This window comes from Podarcis liolepis, assembly GCF_965112155.1.
Source record: "Podarcis liolepis genome assembly, chromosome: 8".
Lineage (NCBI taxonomy): Eukaryota > Metazoa > Chordata > Lepidosauria > Squamata > Lacertidae > Podarcis > Podarcis liolepis.
In genome coordinates, this window is record NC_139560.1 from 54,578,410 (window position 1) to 54,598,598 (window position 20,189).

The window sequence follows — 20,189 nt, forward strand, 5'->3', positions numbered from 1 at the left end:
TGCTGAATTGACTGGTTGCCAAAGGCACCATTGAAGTGAATCTGAAGGGCTCTCCAGATGTTGCTGGACTACAAATCCCATCATCCTTGACCTCTGGCCATGTTCGCTGGCTTTGATGGAAGCTGGAGTGTAACGACATAGGGGAAGCCACAAGCTCCCCACCTCTGAAGGGTAAAATGCTTCATATTCAGGAACTGCATGTGCAAAGTGCCGTAGCAGTGTGTGAGTGGGCAGAGTGGCATGGATAAGTCAATGGGGAGTCTCTGGACCCCTACATCTTGGACCCTCATCCTTGGTGCTTATTCACACAATCCCCAGGGCTTTCCCCCCATCTCAGGTGGACACCATTGTCATAAGAAAATAACGGAGGCACTTACAGTGTGTTCCAGCACCTCTTTTTCTAGAAAAGTAGCGCTGACAATCCCTACTTTGGCAAATGGCAGTGTTGCCATCAGAGGGCACTCCTACCCCTGTTGTACCTTGCCAGCTGCTACTGGCAAGGAACAATGTCCATGTGGCTTCAATTATGGCTTCTAAATACATGGCACACATTGGGTCACCAAGCTTCTGCGGGTCTTATCTACTCTAAAGTAAATCTAGTTCAGTTTAATATGACTTACTCCAAAGTAAGTGTGTTTGCAATTGCGGCCTAACCAAGGCTGTCCTTTTATGGGGGGTGTCTGAGTGGAAATGTTTGCTGGCTATCAATAAAAAATGCTGGATCTGCTCCACAGTTACTTTCAATCTGTGAGCTGAATGCATTCGATTAAAATGTAATGAATTTGTGATTTAATGCTTATGGTTTTTTATTTTATTTTTTTAAAAAAAGTGGTGGTGGTTTTTCAGCAGAGGCCAGGGATTCTTTAGTTGTGATTCCTGCATTGCAGGGGGTTGGCCCAGATGACTCTTGGGATCATGTCCACCTCCACAGTTCTGTGACAGGAATTGTTTTTTAACCTGACGAAAACACTTGCTCATTAATGAAATCATGCTGGGAATCTAAACCATTTGTCAACCAACATATAAAATGTATATTGAGAGAGATTAACGAGAGAGATTCTCAGCAGCTAGCCTGATTGCGCTGTTATGTATTACCATGTTGACCTGTGAACCTTGGAATACCAAGGTGAGTCTTCCAGATTGCTTCAGTACTGGTTTCAGTGCTCTTTCTGCAGTGAATTTTTGTTGCAAAAGCTGCTTAAAGTGTTTGCCAGAGGCATATGATGCTGGTGCATTAGTGCTTTCTATTTGATCTGTTGTTGTTTTTCCTGGAGACCACTCTTCATTCCCATAATCTTCTACCCTCAGACTGAAATGTAAGAAAAATGTGAAATTGTTTCTTATAATTGTTAATGTTGCTTTATATCAATTCTTGAATGCACTTCAAATGTCCATGTCCTAATAAGGCTTCTGTATCAAAATTATGGCCAAGTCAAAGAAAACACTCAACTTTGGGGAGGCTAAAAACCCCCTTGCAGGTGTATTTACATAGAACAAACAAGAGATGGCCTTAAAAACAGGCAGGGGTTGGAGAACAGGAACGAGAGACGCAGTGTTTTAGGAACATTTATTTTGAAGCTTGAACATAGAATGTTGGCCCCTTTCCTTATATAACAAGGGAGTGTGTCCAGTTGCCTTTGTTGACATGTCCTTTGTCCTGCTCCCACATGGAGCTAAGAATGTGTTTTTTTAAAAAATCAACAAATAAAAAGACGGGGTGGGATTGGTTTTATAAGAAAGCTAGCAGAAACCTGAAAGAAGATCTGCAGTCAGGACAGGAGATTGAATTAGTATTGCTTTGTATGCTGAACCGCCAATCGGCTTCTTTGCTGTCAGAACTCCTCATCATGGTATGTCTTCTTTTTAAGCTCCATACCTGGGGTTTGGATGTAGAACAGGGATGGGAAATCTGTGGCCCTGCAGAAGTTACTGGATTCCTTCTCCCATCAGCCTCAGCCAGCATGGCCACAGATCAAGGATGATGGGAGCTGTAGTCTGACAACATCCAGAGGGTCACAGTTTCCTCATTACTAGTGTAGAACATCTGGGTGCGAAATTTAAAATATGCACCTTGTACGCTATCAAAGGAGTCCATCCTCTCTGTCTCTCTCTCTGTCTCTCTTCCGCATGTATCATCCTGAATGTATTTTTGTGAAAGTGTACCAGAACTAGATTAGTAATTAGTTGAAGTGTAATAATAGTTGAACCTCACTTTCTTGGGCAAGTTCCTTTTGAGTTTGAAGGAAAGTGCTGTGTAAGTATTTATATATTTATATTATTGCTTATAGCAGTACCTTTTCATGGGCCACATGGCTCTGTGAATGCTGATGTTAACTGAAAGCAAAGTATTAATCACTCTTAAGTGAGCAGGGTGATTATTTTGCTCAGCAAAATGCTCAGCATATTTTGATTTGTACAACCTTTTGGTGTTACTTGAGTAATTAAAATACGGAGGGAGGGGCACACATCTGATTCAGCTCTTGTTATATACAGCAAGCAATGGCCTCAGGCAGAGAAGTGTGCCCCCGTGTGCACCAAACATGACATAAGGTCAAGTCAGTGAGGTCTGGATAAGCATTGCGATGCAGATGTGCAAAATGCAGGTGTGAGTGCCCTTACATGGGGGTCTCTCACTGGGCTGGGATAATTTAAGGTGCCTACCCCCCTGTCAATATTTTGCAGGAGAGATTCACGTGCATATTAGAGCTTTAGGGTGGTGTATTTAAACGGGGTTAAGTGATCTTTTGCCCTAGTGCAACAAATCCACTTCTTTTCTTTTTGAAAAATGACGTTTGTTGTTTGGAAAGTGACTGAGAAATGCACTGAAAATATGGGATGAACAAATGATTAATGAAAAGACTTGAAGACTTATTGCTACTACTGAATCTTTACTGGGTTCTCAATGTTTTTCCAGTGCTGGGTTTTAATCAGTGTTCACACATTATCCAAAACACAGTGTGGACTCTGGGCTTTCAAATTTCAGTGGTGCCCTGTGTGACACCAGAATTTGGTGCCCACCTTCCATTTTTCCATTGGTGTTAGCACCCTTTGCAGCACTTTCTTGGCTCTGTCCCCAATACGGGTGAATCTGTCACACTCCTCCAATACAGATGTGTCCTGTTTCTCTTGATGTTTCTCGTGCCTGAGTCATTGGATACCTACTGCCAGCTAGAGCAAGAGTTCCCCAAATGTGGCCTGCAGACCACAGGCTTCGGCAACGTGACCTATGGAATTGTGAAGACCACATGAAATATTCTTATTTGATCACATTAAATATTCTTATGTTGTCTTTTGTTGTATTACCATTTAAATTCCATTTTTCCCCCACGGGAGACAGGGGCAGCATGGGAATCACTGTTAGGGTAAACAGTACTGAGCTAGGTGGCCCAGATAGTCTGAGGCTAGATGACCCTTGGTGTTCCTTCCAACTGACAAAATGGGGTGAATGTAAGGCTCTGCACTTAGGCAGGAAGAAACCAGCTGCACAAATATAAGACGGGGGACACTTGCCTTGCCAGTAGTACATGTGAAAAGGATCTAGGGGTCTTAGTAGACCACAAGCTGAACATAAGCCAAACAGGACTCTCTATTCTCAGGAGAATAATGTAAAAAAAAGAAGAAGAATCCGACACTCTAAGATAGTGATCTTACGATTTGAAGTGAAGGGCTTTTTTCTCTAGAGATCAATGGGAGCGTCTTTATCCTTGCACTGTGTCCTCATCCAGGAATCAATAGGCTGATAACTGTATAAGCATAATGAATCTGTTCCACTCCTTGCTCTGTATTTGTGCAGAGACTTGCTGTGTCAGAAAAAAAATTAATCCATTTTAACTATAAGGAGACCCCTATCTGGGTACTGACCAGACCCAGGTTTGTGCTGTTTTAGCAAACTTGCTGTGTGATGTACCTTTGGACTCTGTGTGAAACGTGATTATACCTCCTTCCTCCCAGAACTTAATTCTCAACTCAGGGAGACACAGATTAGAAAGACTACAAATGTGTTATCTCAGCACCCTTGTACTAAGAATTCTAGTATACTTGATAATTGAAGCTGTACGTTTTTATTTTGTATTCCCGAGAAACATACTGCTGGAGTAAGAATATGCAAGGCTTTTAGAGTTATAGAATGTTTTGGCTTTTCCCTATAATTTAATCGTCTGCCAAAGCTATTTATTGTCTGATATATGAAATATGGTCCTTGAAAGAAATTAAAACATTAGAAGCACTGTTTGAATTGGGTCACCACCACCCCCTTTCTTTTGAAAGTGAAATATGACTTATGAGTATATGTCCTTGAGTAGATGTTTTTACATGCTTTCACCTTTTGGTGAAAATCCATGCTGAAAGACTCACACACATAAACTTTACTAGGGTGGTAATGGTAGAAATATTGCTAAATTGCCTTCATTTTTACTGTGTCTGTTGAAACAGCAGGTGCGGATAACCTTCTTTGGCCCGAGGGCTGCATTGTCTGCTTGTAACTCCTTCAGGGACTGCATGTGGCAAAAAATCAGGGCGAAACCCAGCCCATGAACCAACAATTTGCCCTCTCTGTGTTAAAAGCAGTTCAGATATTCCTCCTCCTTCTTGTCCTTTTCATTCTGTAACAGTAGCATGTGGATGACAGGCCATACACTCAACAGTGCATTCAGTCTATCGTGCTGCATGTGCTTGAGGGTGCTCTTTAACACGCCGAACCTTGTCTCTCACCACCTGCAGGCCTTCCATATCTTCCTCGTCATGCTGCTCTCTGGTGTGGGCACCTCCTCTGTTTTAAATTCCACATCGCTGGAGGACCAGCTTTTCCAGTACATTGACGACCATCAAGAAAAATTTGTTAAGGTAGAAGCAGCGCCAAATGTGAACTCTGCTAGCAAAAAATGTGCCACTCAACCCCACTGTTCCTTACTTGGAAGCAATTCCTTTTGTATAACAAGGTTTACTGCCAGTCGAGTTTGCATAGGATAACAGCGCCAGCTTGAACCACAGAGCAGAGAGTAACCTCCTCTGCCTCTTTTTTTCCAATTGCTCAGCTAGGCAGTTACTTCGTTACCAAGGTGCTTGGTGTTTATAAGCAAGGTATGACAAAAATGTTGTTTTTCCTCTTTCATTTGGCAACACCAAATTATACCAACAGGCAAGGCATAGGTACTCAATGGTACTTTGTTGCACAACACAACAGTTTATAAATAACCCTTCTAGGGGCAAACTAGATGTGGTATTTTGCAACATTTCCCCATTCAAGTACTGTATGAAGAAAGAATCATAGAGTTAGAAAGGATCCAGAGGGTCATCTAGTCCAACCCCCTGCAACACAGGAATCTTTTGCCCAGTGCGGGGCTTGAACTCACAACCATGAGAATAAGTCTCATGCTCTACTGACTGAGCTTTCCTAAATGAAGTGGGGTTCTATTTTTTTTTTAATAACAAAAGGCACATTCATAGGCACATTCACCCCTAGGCTTTACATGCCCACACACTGACATCACAGATACTTTTCTCTTAGTACCCCAGGCAGGGAAGAGAATTTTACAGAGCCACATCTATATTTTTTTGTAAACACAGGCTTCCCCACCCCATCTTTTAGACCAGAATGTAGCAGAGATGTAACTAAACAGACAAAGCTGTCCCCATCACTATTAGTTTGGCCCTGAGAATTAAGTTAACTGCACTTGCATTACCTGTTGTGTTCATGGGTGTTCCTGAAATCAGACAAAGGCTGTCTAACAATACAGAATGAATGCAATTGCATAATCCAAACAAAATTTCAGGATGGAGAAAATGGTGTGGGTGGACATCCTTATTGCTGCTCTGATTCTTCCATGCTTCCTCTTAAAAAAGGAAGATTTTATAGTGACGGGTCCCTTAGATGTAATTAGAAGGAAATAGGATTTACCAAGATGGATTACCGCACCTTTAATAGTGGTCCCACCCAGAGGCCATTTCTATCTAATTACTGAATTCTTAAATAGGAAGGAAAAAATGACTGCACAGGCAGTTGTTCATTTAAAGCTTTATATGACACTTCATAACACCATGCATGATCACTGTTTTTTTATTTTAGACTCTTGAGGAATGGGTAGCTGTGAAGAGTGATTCCATACAACCAGCACAAAGACCAGAAGTGAAAAAAATGGTAGAAATAGCTGCAAGTTGTCTCCGGAAATTAGGAGCAAATGTGACGTTGGTCAATATGTCCGCCCAGCAGGTAACAAGGGGTTTGAGGTGGGAATATATCAGTTTTCCGCTTATTCCTCCTCAGCTGCAGCTCCTCATGCAGTACACATCATGGTGGGGTGGGGGGTTGACCTTCAAGTTGCGATAGTGCGAAGGCAAGGCTAGTTCAGAAGACGCATTCCATGAGCAAGAAGGATTCTGCTCATGATTATTTGGTTCCAAGCCTTTGTTTCAAAACATAATGCCTTCCTGTTTTCCTAAGGTTTTGAATTTAATGGAGCAATGCTTCACTATACCCCTGCAGGTACTTGATGGCAGAAATATTTCATTACCTCCTGTCATTCTGGCAGAGCTTGGAGAAGATCCACTCAAGCCCACAGTGTGTTTTTATGGACATGTGGATGTGATGCCTGCTAAAAAGTCGGATGGGTGGGAAACAGAGCCCTACAAATTGACTGACATTGGTGGTATGTACACCACCATTGCTTTTGACACGGTTATTTTAATGTTGTATGCATTTCTCTCTCTCTCTCTCACACACACACACACACACACACACACCCCACATACCCCTTCCCCAACTTTGTTTCATAATTCAGCTTCTGCTAAATGGCGTTATCTGAATTGCCGGAAGAGATCTTTTGATGAAGGGCAGTATATAAATTTCATTAATAAAAGAATAAAATCAGATGCTGTGTGTTAAGTTGTGGGTGAACATATCAGACGACACAACAATTCTTCAAACAGCTCTTGTTTATTCACAGGCCAGAACGGAACTGAACTGAAGGGTTCAGTCAGCCTGCTTATATAGAGCTCCAGTACAAAGTAACTGTAACAATTTTCTAAAACTATCCAATCACTGAATGTCACTTTCGATCCCTTATTTGCATAACTATCTACAGTATCCCCCTGCTGGTCCAGGGTGAGAACTTCAGTACATAACACTGTGGATTAATGGTCTCATGACAACCTAACAAGTTTATGCTCCCCACTGTTTCTCTCCTAAAAGAGGTCACCATTGATTACCAAAGTCATCTTCGGAGCTAAATCAAAGCCTAAACCCAGAGTAAAATGAATGTGGGTAATCTGCTTCCTCTTGTGAACCACTCTGAGACCTACAGGGATTGGGCAGTATACAAATTTAACAACAGCAACAACAACAACCATACCTGGAGTTGAGCCACCCTTATTCCCTTGAGCATTGTTTGAGGGGTAGTGAGGCTGAAGAGAGTATAGTAAATTCATGACAGAGGCAAGAGACAGACCAGGGACTTCCTGATTCATAGCTTAGTCTCTTTGTTGTTGTGATGTACCATTTCAATTCTACCCTTAGCATTATCAGAAGTTTAAAAGTTTAATATGAACTTTCTTTATCTGGAGGGAACCTTTATGGGCGTGGAGCAACAGATAACAAAGGACCTGTCCTAGCCTGGATACATGCAGTGAGTGCATTCAAAGAACTAAGAAAAGTAAGTCAAGTAAAAAAGTATGCTGTTACCAGATTTGCTAATACAGTGGACGCTCGGGATGCAAACGTGATCCGTGTGGGATGCACGTTCGCAACCTGCAGTGGCGTGTCTGCGCACACGCAGGTTGCGATTCGGTGCTTCTGCACATGCGCAAAGCGCAATTTAGCACTCCTGCGCATGGGCGACTGCCAAAACCCGGAAGTAATCCATTCTGGTATTTCCGGGTTTCGGCGGTCCGTAACCTGAAAAAACTCAACCTGAAGCGTCTGTAACCCGAAGTATGACTGTATGCCAAAGGCACACATGGCTGTGATCTTCAGAACTTTTCTGGACAGTATTGCACACCACAGACCTTGTCCCAATGGGCCTGACTACATTCAGACCAACACTGATTAAATTCAGAGAATCTAGCATTGATCACATTGTATGAAAATCTGAGGTGGAGACTTGAAGACTAGGAAGGGTGTAAAACGCTAGAGATCAGAGCTAAGAGAACTAGAATTGGACAAGAGCTGTAAAATCAGAACGTTAGAAGAAAGTGAGAGTTGAGACATGGATATGATCTGTCCTGCTGTAAGGTAACTGCAGAGAAGCAAAAAGAAGGGGGGAGGATTTTCACTGCAACATGGCAGTACACTCTCACAGCCAGGGTAGAGTTGGTGTTCCAAGAGTCACAATTTTCTTGGGTTGGGAGAAAACAGGGTCGAGGTCTCCTTCTCCTAAATGGAGACCACCACCAGCAGTCTCTCCCCTCAAGCCTCCCCTAATCCACCAGGACCCTCAAGAGCCTCCCTTCATTTTTAAGTATCTCCTTATGTTACTTTGGGTTCTGCTGAGCTTTCTTATTCTAGTAAAAGGAAGCAGGAATGAAAACAAAAACCTGCTAGCTAGTGCCTTGTCCTGACTAGCTCCAAAAAGAAATATAATAGACATGATAAAGAAGCAGCCAGGCTTTATGGGATTTTTGAAACAGAGCAGCATGGTGCAGCGTTTAGGATGCATTCTGAAAAACTGAACAAGTCATCTTAGGGCTCATGCCACACTTCCGGTTCTTCCATGATTTCTAGGCATGGGTCCGAGAGCTTTTTCTATTGTTCTGCTGCTTTCCCCAGGAAATCCTGTTGCTTATTTCTGAATCAGAACAAACGCCAATCCGCAGAAAGCCTGACTGACGTTTGTTCTGATTCAGCAGTAAACAGCAGGCCCAAAAGTCATTACATAACAAAAGGGTGAAGGTGAAGAACAATCATAGGAGATCATGAATCACTTCAGTTAAATTTCCCACTGCAGATGTAAGGCAAACACCCTCATGCATCTTAGCCAATCAAATTTGTATTTTTATAAGGTGACCCTGTCTCTTCTGAAAAGGACAGGCTTAGATTTCTCAAGAAATGCAAAAGAGGACATTTGTCTTAATCAAGGAAGGATATTCTTGTGGGACAGAATCCAGTTACTCACAAGGGATGATTAATGGCCGCTCTTGATTTGGGTAGAGAAATGAATCAGCAGCCGAATGCATATTGTTCCAAACTGGGTGCATATGTGTCAAGGAACAGCCATCAGCACCCCGGCCACTGCATCCTGCACTCATTGTTATGATTGCCTACGTAGAACACATTACAGTAGTTGAGCCCAGAGGTAACTGGACAAAAAATTAGAATTGACTTTTTACTGAGAGTGCATTTTCCTTCAGGTAACTTGACATTTTTTGTTTTTAGGACTTGCCAGTAAACCTCAAGTTTCTTATTGAAGGCATGGAAGAAGCAATCTCCATTGGACTAAAAGAACTGGTTGAAAGAGAGAAAGAGCAGTTTTTCTCCAATGTTGACTATATTGTGATTTCAGATAATACTTGGCTCAGTAAGGAAAAGCCAGCTCTTACGTATGGGACTCGGGGAAATGCCGGCTTCTCTGTGGAGGTAAAAGGGTAATAATGGAGTCACATGTCCTGGCCCACCTCAGCTAAAGAAGGCACTCGCCTGATAGTTAAGTCTTTATCGATAGAAGAAGCACTTCCAGCAACTCCTGCAGTGCTCCAGATGCACACACTTCAGGCCACTAGGCAGCTCTCCCTGATATCTGTGCCCAGTGGAGCAGTTGCAGCAACAGTGAGAACCTGCCCCTCTGCTGGCTTATATACCCTCCCCCTGATGGGTTGCGCACCTGCATCCAGAGACTTCTCCTTCATGGAAGTTGCCGCTGCTCTTCTTGCTTCAAGCCCCTCCTGCTTCGAGGATACAGTGGGGTGGTGGAAGGTGTGGAGTCTTCTGACCCATCCATCACCAGAACAACCTCCTCTTCTTCCACCACATACTGCCTGTCTTTCTCCTTCTTGGACTGCCCTGACTCTTCCTTCTTCCCTTTTCCTAGCTCTTGCCTTGCAGGCAGTGCCAAACCCTATATATCACTGGCCCCCTCTCCTGGGTCATTCCCCTGATCCCCGGACCCCTGCCTCTGCCCCACACTCTTTGGAGTCCTGCCAGTCTCTGACATCATATGTGTCTAAAACATTATTTTTCTGACTTTGATGTTAGATAGAAAGGATGCAAATTGTGCTACCGATAGAGCATTCCTTCCACCCTTTCTCCCACTTCTACTCCCCCTTTTAATTGGTATTCCAGTACACTTAATCATCGCTGCTAAGGTCATAGTCACTGTCTCCTTCGCTTATATCAAACATTTATTTTGCAAAAACAGGAAGTGCCTGGCACTGCCCAGGAATTTGTAGAATCAAAATACACTGCACTTTTAAAATGGATAGTATACTTTGTGAGTTTGGACCAGTCGTGCCACAAACTGGGAGAGGTCATGCAGAAGTCACATTTCAGTCCACCATCTTGATTCAAAATGGTGCCCGGCATCCAAAGAGTGATGAAGACCACCACCTCAGGAGCCTTCATGCTGAGAGGTGGCCAAAACTATGTCAAAAACCAAAGTAATGCTGAAGTGATGTTTTGGTCCACCATCTTGATCCATAATGGTGTCCAGTATCCAAACAGTGACAAAGTCTGCTCACACCCTGCATCAAGAACTATTGTGTCAAGTTATCTCAAGAGACAGCCAAACCTATGCCAAGAAACAGTAACCAAAGTCACATTTCAGCCTGTCATCTTGAATCAAAATGACATCCAAACATTGACAAAGAATGCCACCCTCACCTCAGAAACCCTTGTGCCTAGTTTGGCAATGATACCTTGAGTGGCGTCCAAATGTACAACCAGACAGACAGGCAAACTACTTTCCAAAATGTATAACAAACAAACAAACAAACAAACAAACAAACAAATAAATAAATAAATACAGGTGTACTAATCATGCTGATGCAATCCAGGAGACTTCTGGTGGAGATAGAAGTATTTGCATAATTCTTCTTTCACAGAGATAGCTGTGTGTGTGTGTGTGTGTGTGTGTGTGTGTGTGTGTGTAAAACACATTCCATGTTATCTTGGGGTTCATCCATGCTGTCGTTTAATGCAGATAGTAAACTTACTGTACCTCCATTAATTCTCCATCATCTATATGGCATTCTCATTCAAATTAACCCCTTTCCACACTTGCCTCTCCCACAATCTAGATTTTGTCATACCTGGGTAACTTTGAAAAGGAGAGTCATGCAGGGCAACAGAAACAACTGGCCGTTCATATGTTGTTGATGTAATCCAGAAGGGTTGAATGTTAAAAGGAAATCGATGCAAGATTTATGCTATATAAATAAAGAAGATGTAAGCTTCAGGTGCAAACATAAAAGGAATGTCAGTACTACAAGCTTCAATCCTACTCAGAACTATGATGCTACAAGGATTGGAGCTTGTAGTATTGACATTCCTAATTAGGCTAATTAATTCCTATGATGCAAATTAAAACAATGATAACGTGTTGGTCATGATGTTGTCTTCATGTTTAAATTAGGTACAAGGTGGCGAAAGAGATCTTCATTCAGGAGCTCTAGGTGGCATCGTCCAGGAACCCATGTCTGATCTGATAGCCTTGCTTGGTAAAAATTCTGTTCATTTATCCATATACTCTTTAACAAATGATAAAAATGCTTGGTTTAGTTTTCATAGGCAAGTTAGGAATGTAGGATAGTAGAGTGGCAATTAATTGGCAAACCCAAGGTTTCTATAGATGAATATCCACAAGTGTACATGTACTGGTTGAGAACCAGTGTGGTGTAGTGGTTAAGAGCGGTAGTCCCGTAATCTGGGGAACCGGGTTCGTGTCTCCGCTCCTCCACATGCAGCTGCTGGGTGACCTTGGGCCAGTCACACTTCTCTGAAGTCTCTCAGCCCCACTCACCTCACAGAGTGTTTGTTGTGGGGGAGGAAGGGAAAGGAGAATGTTAGCCGCTTTGAGACTCCTTAAAGGGAGTGAAAGGCGGGATATCAAATCCAAACTCCTCTTCTTCTTCTACAAAAGACCGAGGACTCTCTGAGAACAGGTGGAGAAGTAGGGGCAGGTTATAGTAGCCAGGACTGAGGGTATTGCCAAATGTTCATTCCTTTGGTATTCTCAAGTAACATAGTGGTAAACTGAGAATTATTTTATAAGGCACTAACTGTGGTGTTAAAAACACTGATTTGGAACCCTAATTGGACATGAAATTACATGCTGATTTTTCAGAGTACTCATTGCATTTGCTGCGACAATTTTTTTGAACATTATGTTGCAGAGTTGTTTAAAACTGAATCACACCTGAAGGTTAAGTTGCTTTTGCTAAAGCTGGCTTGTAATGCAAACATAAAATGACCAGACCATACTGCCTTTAATATTTTATGTAATTTTTCAGCAGTAACAAATAGAGAGATATAAATTTCACCTAACAATAACAATTGTCCCCATCCCCTAATAACCCCTTGCCCAACACAATGGAAATCCTAAGCACACAACAGCCATTTGCAGAGATGGAAAAGATGACAGACAATCAGAAGAAATCCGTTTCAATTCCAGTTTACCCACACATAAGGCTGGTTATATATAGGAAGGAAATATACTACTACTACTACTTCTGCTACTAATAATAATAAATATTTTCATTATTACTATTTGGAATTATATTCCAGCCTTCCTCCTCAACCTCAACTTCCTTGGTTGGTTGGTGGTACTGACCCACCGTGTGACTTCTTTCCCCCAAAAAATGGTTCTCTTTTGCTTTCTTCTGTCTACACTCAGACACAGCACAAATAGCACACAAGCCCATAGCATTCTGTCAGTCCTTCTCGTACAGGGTTAAGGGGGCCAAGGAGGGTCACACAGACAGATCTCATATGACTGAGCATGGAACAACAGCAATTGTGTGTTTTGCAAAATGTGTTTGTTCCATAGACAGTCTTGTGGATTCATCAGGCCACATTCTGATTCCTGGAATCTATGATGCCGTTGATGATTTTACAGAAGAGGAGAAGAAGCTGTATGAGCCAATAGAATTTGACATAGAGCAATACAAGGTTGACGTCGGTGTGAAGAAATTTCTCTATGATACCAAGGTACAGTACTGTCAATAGAAATTGAAAGCATGACAGGACATCTAAAATAAGGGAATTGCAGAAAGATGTTGAGAGAAGCCATGACTGGCTAACTCCTATTTTTGTTTCATTATGTTTCTAAGGAGGAAATACTTTCACACTTGTGGCGCTTCCCATCTCTCTCTATTCATGGGATAGAAGGAGCTTTTCATGAAAAAGGGATCAAAACAGTTATACCATCAAGAGTCATAGGAAAGTTTTCAATCCGGCAAGTTCCTCACATGAACCTTTCTACTGTGGAAAGTCAGGTAATGTTGGTTAGACACACTTGATTATGATTCAGCTTATTTGCATAACAGGTCCAGGCACTGTTTCAGCTCTTACATTTAAAGTAAAAAAAGGCATGTGATGATGTATTGTTATCCCACCAGTGAAGGTCAGAGACCCCGATTCCTTGACTTTTACAAATTAAGCATTTTACAAATTAAGCACTGAAAGAGATAACACGGTCTGCTTGGTATTAACAGTTCACCTATGTAGAAGCCTATGTCCAAAGAATTGCTTGCCGAAGCTGAAATTCACTTCCCTCCCCCTTTTGCTTTGGTCTCATGTCTCTTTAGGATTGACAGGTCACAATGATGCATTTGATGCTGACAGTGAGAAAGCCACAACTAACTGAATTCCACTGTCAATGTGAGCTTTCCAAACTGTGTGTTGTGACACATTAGTGTGTTGGCATGTTGCACAGACACTCCCCATGCTCCTCCCAAGGGTTGGAAAGGGGTTAGTTTAACCTCCGGTTTCCTAGTAAAACAGAATTACTGTGTTGCAAAATGATGCATGTCTAAAAAGTGTGTCACCAACATGAAAAGTTTGGAAAGCTCTGGTCTAGAGAGAGCAACCTCTTCCTTCAATCACCACAGCCCAGCTTCACTCCTCCTCCATAAATCTACTTCTGTGTAGAAGGTGGAAGCTGGCCCTTATGTTGTCCCACACTGCCTCTTTCCCTGCATGAAGTTTGAGTCCCACCCCAGGCAAACTGATAGCTATCTCTTCCCACAAAGAAGTTGGACTGCAAACTATTTACCGTATTTTTTGCACCATAACACTCACTTTTTTCCTGCTAGAAAGTAGGGGGAAATGTCTGTGCGTGTTATGGAGGAAATGCCTACGGTTGGCATGCCTACGGATTTTCCTCCTCTAAAAACTATGTGCATGTTATGGTCGGGTGCGTGTTATAGAGCGAAAAATACGGTAGTTCCCTGAGTAACCAACTATTCCATCCTGCCATACCAGTTCAATCAATTAGTGGCAGAGGGTTCGCTGCTAACAAACACTATGGAATATAGATAATATAAAGACACCACAAACATTTTTATTGAAAACATTTTCTTTTCAGGTGAAACGGCATTTAGAAAAGGTATTCTCTGAACGAAACAGCCCAAACAAACTGAGAGTGCATGCTGAAGAGGGTGCATTGCCATGGATTACTAATATCAGTGATCCTCAGTATAAAGCAGCTGCAAATGCTATCAAAAGAGGTTTGAAATGTTTTTTGAAATATATATATATTTGTTTAGAACATTATTTGACTTACACATGCTCATTTTCTGTCTCTCTAAAGATGTGAAATATGTGTAAAGAATAAAGCTTGAACACAACACATAAATTAGACTGTATCACATAATCTGAAATTAAAGTGTTCATTTAGCTTTGTCAACAAAAAGCAGGAAGGTTAGCTTTTCAAGTGCCAGATATTCCATTTTTTGTTAGCAGAAGCATGTTCTCCTATAGAACCTCCTGAAAATCTAATTTGCATCCCCTGGTGAAATTATTTTGTTTCAGACAAAAGAAGTGTGTATATGTCTATGTATGTATGTATGTATGTATGTATGTGTATGTGAGTGAGTGAGAATGGGAAAATTACTCGACTTCTATCATTCTAGTTTTTTTCTGCCTCCCGTTCCTTCATGGAATTTTTAAACAATCCCCTTATCTTCCCTATATATGTAGTATCCCTTCGTTTTCATTTTATTATTATTATTATTCCCCTCTTATTAATGATTTTAGAGAAAATCAACCTGCCGTTCTGCCAAATCTATTCTGGTTTTCCAGTGTGTTTTTAATAATACTTATAGCTTCAAAAATGTTTGTGTGTATTATTATTAATTACATTTTCCTCCTGTCCTTCCTTTAAAAAAGCTCAAAGTGGCATAAGTGTGAGGTAGCTTAGGCTGAGAAATAGCTTAATGCCATGGTAGACAACATCACAGCTTTGCATGCCCACTATGACAACTGTCCTTCCCTTACCAAAAAAACAAAACAAACCCAGAGATCCAACATGCAAACCTGTGTGCTGCATTAGGCCACTTTTGAAGGCATTCCAGAGGCAACTTTTCATGCCCTTCCCCTCAACCAAATAAGCTAGCTCTGTCACCACCATAACATACACATAAGGCTGAAATGGGGGGGAAAAGCTTGTCAGTGTAATCATCTCCAACTTGAAGAACAGGTACAGTTTGGGGGCTTGTGCCATGGCAGATATAGCAGTCTGCTTATGGCTACCTGCTGTGTTTATTTTTTTAACCACTATGACAACAGTAGAATTTCTTTAAACAAAACCCTAAACCAAGAGCACATTCTTCCCACTACCACTTCCATATGTTTCAGTTTTTAAAAAGGATCCAGATATGATTCGGGATGGATCAACAATTCCAATTGCTCAGATGCTTCAGGATATAACAAAGAAAAGCGTGATGATGTTTCCGATTGGAGCAGCAGATGATGGGGAACACTCTCAGAAAGAGAAGATAAGCAGGTAAACAAGGTAGACTAATTCCATATAAGCGCCCTCTTTATAAAGTAAGGTATTTCCACATTACCTAGAAACCTAAATTTTAATACATGCATAGAGCAGAGTCCCTAATTACTAGGAAAGCAGAATATTTGTACTTTTCTGCTTCAAAACAGGAGGGGGTTTTTTATCTCCACGTTTAAAATATTTCCAAAGCACGTCAGAGTCTATAACCTGGCACATACAAAGTCCACAACACCCTCGTTGTTAGAAAAGGTCTAGAAATGGAATATGTCTACATCTGTCCCTCAAAATGGCAATGAGGAAGAGAAAAAATAGTGTCCTCACACCCCTCCCTGCACACACACACAAATACAAGTGTGCATGTTTCTCTGTGGGAATGCATGTATATAAATAATGGCAAGACACAGATTCCACACTTTCCCTATCATTTCATGTAGTAGTCATTGAACAGCCATCTGGTTTCATACTGTACTTCGGTTTACAATCCAGATAGTTCTTTGTTTCTGAAACATGCATGTATACAGTGTTCTATGTACCATCAGATTATATGTATATGTAAAATATCCCTACGAGTTGAAGAAATGAATTTTGGGCATTTCACACAATATAGCAACTTTAATATTTAGATTGTTTGACAGTTGCTTTTCTCTTCTTTCCCAATCAGAAAAAATTACATTAATGGAACGAAAGTGTTTTCCTCCTTTTTACTGGAGATCGCAAAGCTCCATAAGGAATTACTGAGAGGCTCCAAGTGACAACTGCAACTTCATGGCAGATCAAGTGCAGTTTGACTACTGGATTTGTGGTTCTGTTATGTATGGTTACAATTCCAGAAAAACGTCAAAGGGCTCTTCCATAAGTTCAGTTCCAAGACCGGCAGACACTTGTCCTACCCCGCAACTACCTCCCGCCACCTCCATTATGAATACATTTTGTCCTTTAAATCTGTGTTCCAATCATTCCTACATCTCTTAACGCACTTCAGAGCACAAATATACACTCATCTTAAAACAGGTGGGCTGTTCACTGCTGTATGTTAATGATTGTTATTAATGTCTTATAAATCATTGTCAACTGCTTTGTGAGATGATTGTTCTGACAAGTGGTGTCCTATATAAACCTTATAATGAAATAAAGTAGGTCTGCTTCTATTACTACTACTATTATTACTATTATTATTTATTAAATTTCTATTCCAGTTTACAACATAAAAACACAAAATACACACCTTAATAGCAAACAATAACAGTAACCCCTCCTCACACAGTTTAGAAGGCCATAGATTGTTTAATTAGCCAAAGGCCAGGGAGAAGAGGTATGGTTTTGCTTGGCTCCTAAAGATATTTAATGAAGGTGCCAAGCGAGCTTCTCTGGGGAGAACATTCAAACGTGGGGAGCTACCACTGAAAAGGCACGTTCTTGTGTTGCTGCCCTCTGGACCTCTCGTGGAGAAGGCACACAACAAGGGTATTTTGTGCCACATAGTTTCCCCTGTCACTCAGTTTCTGGGTCCACAACACAGCAGAATATGCTTCATCTTCCTTTTTAGCTTTTGTGAGTTCGGTGCCATGGGAAGACTAAACCATGGTACATGCAGTGTTGAGGATCTGATGCTAGTGTCATCCTTAGAATTTTAGTAGTACAGTTATTACATTTTACATTGTCTGCTTATTTACTGATAATGCACTGGGATATTTGAGACTGGGTTTTGGTTCTAGAAAACAGGAAGCTATTCAGGAGTGTCTGAATGTATACAAAAAACCAAGAGCACACCCAGGGCTTTTTTTCAGCCAGAACTCACAGGAACTCAGTTCTAGCACCTGCCAAGTGGGCACCATTGCCATTATAAGAGAACAAGGGAAGCGTTCATGGTGAGGTCCGGCACCTCTTTTTCTAGAAAAATAGCACTGAGTACATCTATTTTGGAAAACATATACACTACCTTGTTTCACCCACAGATACTGTCTTCTTTTCAGCATCAAACTCAGGGGGAACAGAACCTGCTGATTTGAAGCAGCTGTGCAAAGTGGTGATTGTCAAACATCTCTGATATCATGACACACCCTCTCTTCAGAGTAGTTTTCAGCTTAAAACAAATATAATTATGTGTTGAGTGGTTCTATGAATAACATTTGAACTAAACACAAAGTGGCTAGTCCACCTAAACATGATGAGCGGGTCCAAACTGATAAGGAAAACTGTTTGCTGCCTGGTGTTTGATACATTTTTCATTTGAAGAGCAAAGACAGAAGGAAGCTGGACTTATTGTACATTTGCAGAGACAAAAACAAAATGTTTGGCTCAGTGGCATAAATTGCATGGAATCAGTGGATATCTGGGCTGATATAATGCTGTACTAGTAACACCAATTAATTGTACAAATTACTGCCAGTTTAATTATAGAAAATCTAAGATATTGATGTTTTTTTAAAGGGTCAAAGAATGAAGACAGAGAAGAGAGAGGATTTTTTTGACAATTGGGATAAATTTATTGATGATACTAAAAGATATTTAGAACCAGATAGGATTTATGGGTTCACTATATTAATATTTTTGGGGAGAGGCAAAATGGATATAGACATGTCTGGTTTAATTATGAAAAGATCAGTGAAATTGGAACAAAGTGATGAAGTCTTCTAACAGACCAAGAGAAATAGATTATGAAAGCCTTCTATTAAAATTTGAGTTATTAATATTAAAATTACATGGTGCAACTTATTGTTCAAATTGTGTATTTTGTTAAGATTAATAATATCTTTGTGATACGACGGAATTGTGATATGATGACATTACTGCAGTTCCTTAATACACAATATGAAGTGTTGCGTTAATATTAATTAATACGCACACAGTTTTGCGTTAATATTACCGGTAAATAATGCCAAGAGCTTGAAATTTGTCCCAGATTAACCATTTACTTGAGTGAGAATTAGCTGAGCTCAAGCATTTTATCAATATTTGTTCATCCCAAATAGACAAAGGTTCAAGGACCTATTGATAAGTTATGTGCATACCAGGCCAGTATGACAGAGGGAAATCAGAAGAGGAAAAGAATAGTGCCTCCATGTTTATTTCTGAGATGCTTGTATAATGTACCTTGCAATTTACAACAATTAATAAGATAAATGACTGAATCTCAGTTGTCAAACACTGATCATTGCCACTGAAAGTATGCTAGGTTCATCTTAAAAGTTTTTCTATAAATTTAAACGGGATTTTGAAATGCAGCAAAACAACAGCAACAATAATAACATGTGAATTTACTTCACCAGACAGGAGGAGAAACTAAAAAGTGAAGGGACCACACAATTCTACATCTGGGCTATGGCCCCAGAAAATGCCCCCTAACTCAGGGAATTAGTAACAACAAAATGCAGTAAATAAAATCTACAGTCTGCACTGTCTTTGTATATTTTCTCCCATCCACAAGCCAAAGTCTTAATGTTTGCCTAATGCTCCACAAAAGCCCTGATTTGTTCATTACAGCAGATGTATCTCTTTCCAAGTTTTTAATCTCTTTGAACAGCAATCTTTAGTTCTCTTCTCTTTTGGTGACAGCCATTTTACTCCGAGTTTTGTGCATATGTTTTTGTCAATAGGTAATTTAAGGCTGTTAAAAGACCTCTCAATGCATCTGTCTTTACTGGTGCAATCCTCTGTGAAGCATTAATTGCTTGCAGCGTTTCATCAGAATCAACTGCTCTGATGCTAATTACACTGGAAAACCACTAAAGCTGAAAACAAAAACAATTATAGCACATTAATATGTGAGAACTTGCTTGTGGCTATTTCTGATGTGCATAGTGGGGGGAAAGAAATATTTTCCCAGCATATTCATAATGGCAAGATGATGATCATTATTATATCAGGGCTGCAAGCACTCATCAACATTGCAATTACATTTCAAATTCCATTAGAAAAGCGAACTTTCTGCAGAATCACATTTCATGCTTGTCTTGTGCATGGTCACACAGGTCTTCTCTCATAACCCTTTCCACAATCTGAACACAGTTGGAAAGTGTGGTTGGGCACATATGGGCTATTATTTTGTGACATGATTAGTGATGCCCATCATGACTCCCGCCCACCAATATGCTTGCTGTGAACCTCACCAGCAAATCTATATCCCCATCAGCTGTGGGCTGGCAGGTGCATGTTTGACACTGAGAAGTCATTGCAGAAGAGTTGTGAAATGGGTACAAGTCTGCTTGTGGTACATTTGATGTGTATCCTTGCAGAACGGCCCTGAGTAATTGGATCTAT

The 20,189-nt window shown here is 40.9% G+C and overlaps 1 protein-coding gene across 1 annotated transcript; it reads left to right on the top strand.

Annotated features, from left to right (window-relative positions):
- The first annotated feature begins 1,652 nt into the window (after positions 1–1,652).
- Positions 1,653–17,077, top strand: LOC310713923 (beta-Ala-His dipeptidase-like). The gene is made up of 12 exons (XM_083518690.1): positions 1,653–1,850; positions 4,720–4,842; positions 6,065–6,208; positions 6,482–6,644; positions 7,558–7,646; positions 9,365–9,565; positions 11,556–11,640; positions 12,969–13,129; positions 13,252–13,416; positions 14,508–14,649; positions 15,779–15,926; positions 16,591–17,077. Exons 1-12 carry the CDS (start codon positions 1,668–1,670, stop codon positions 16,679–16,681), a joined length of 1,695 nt encoding a protein of 564 aa, XP_083374816.1. The 5' UTR covers positions 1,653–1,667; the 3' UTR covers positions 16,682–17,077.
- The last annotated feature ends 3,112 nt before the right edge of the window (positions 17,078–20,189 follow it).

What these genes read in the sequence shown, in the direction of transcription:
- LOC310713923 (XM_083518690.1), top strand. Translation starts at nt 1,668, where the DNA reads ATGGAGCTAAGAATGTGTTTTTTTAAAAAATCAACAAATAAAAAGACG. An exon ending in ATCAAGAAAAATTTGTTAAG is followed by an intron (nt 4,843 to 6,064) that starts GTAGAAGCAGCG and finishes TTTTTATTTTAG; the next exon opens with ACTCTTGAGGAATGGGTAGC. An exon ending in AATTTCTCTATGATACCAAG is followed by an intron (nt 13,130 to 13,251) that starts GTACAGTACTGT and finishes TATGTTTCTAAG; the next exon opens with GAGGAAATACTTTCACACTT.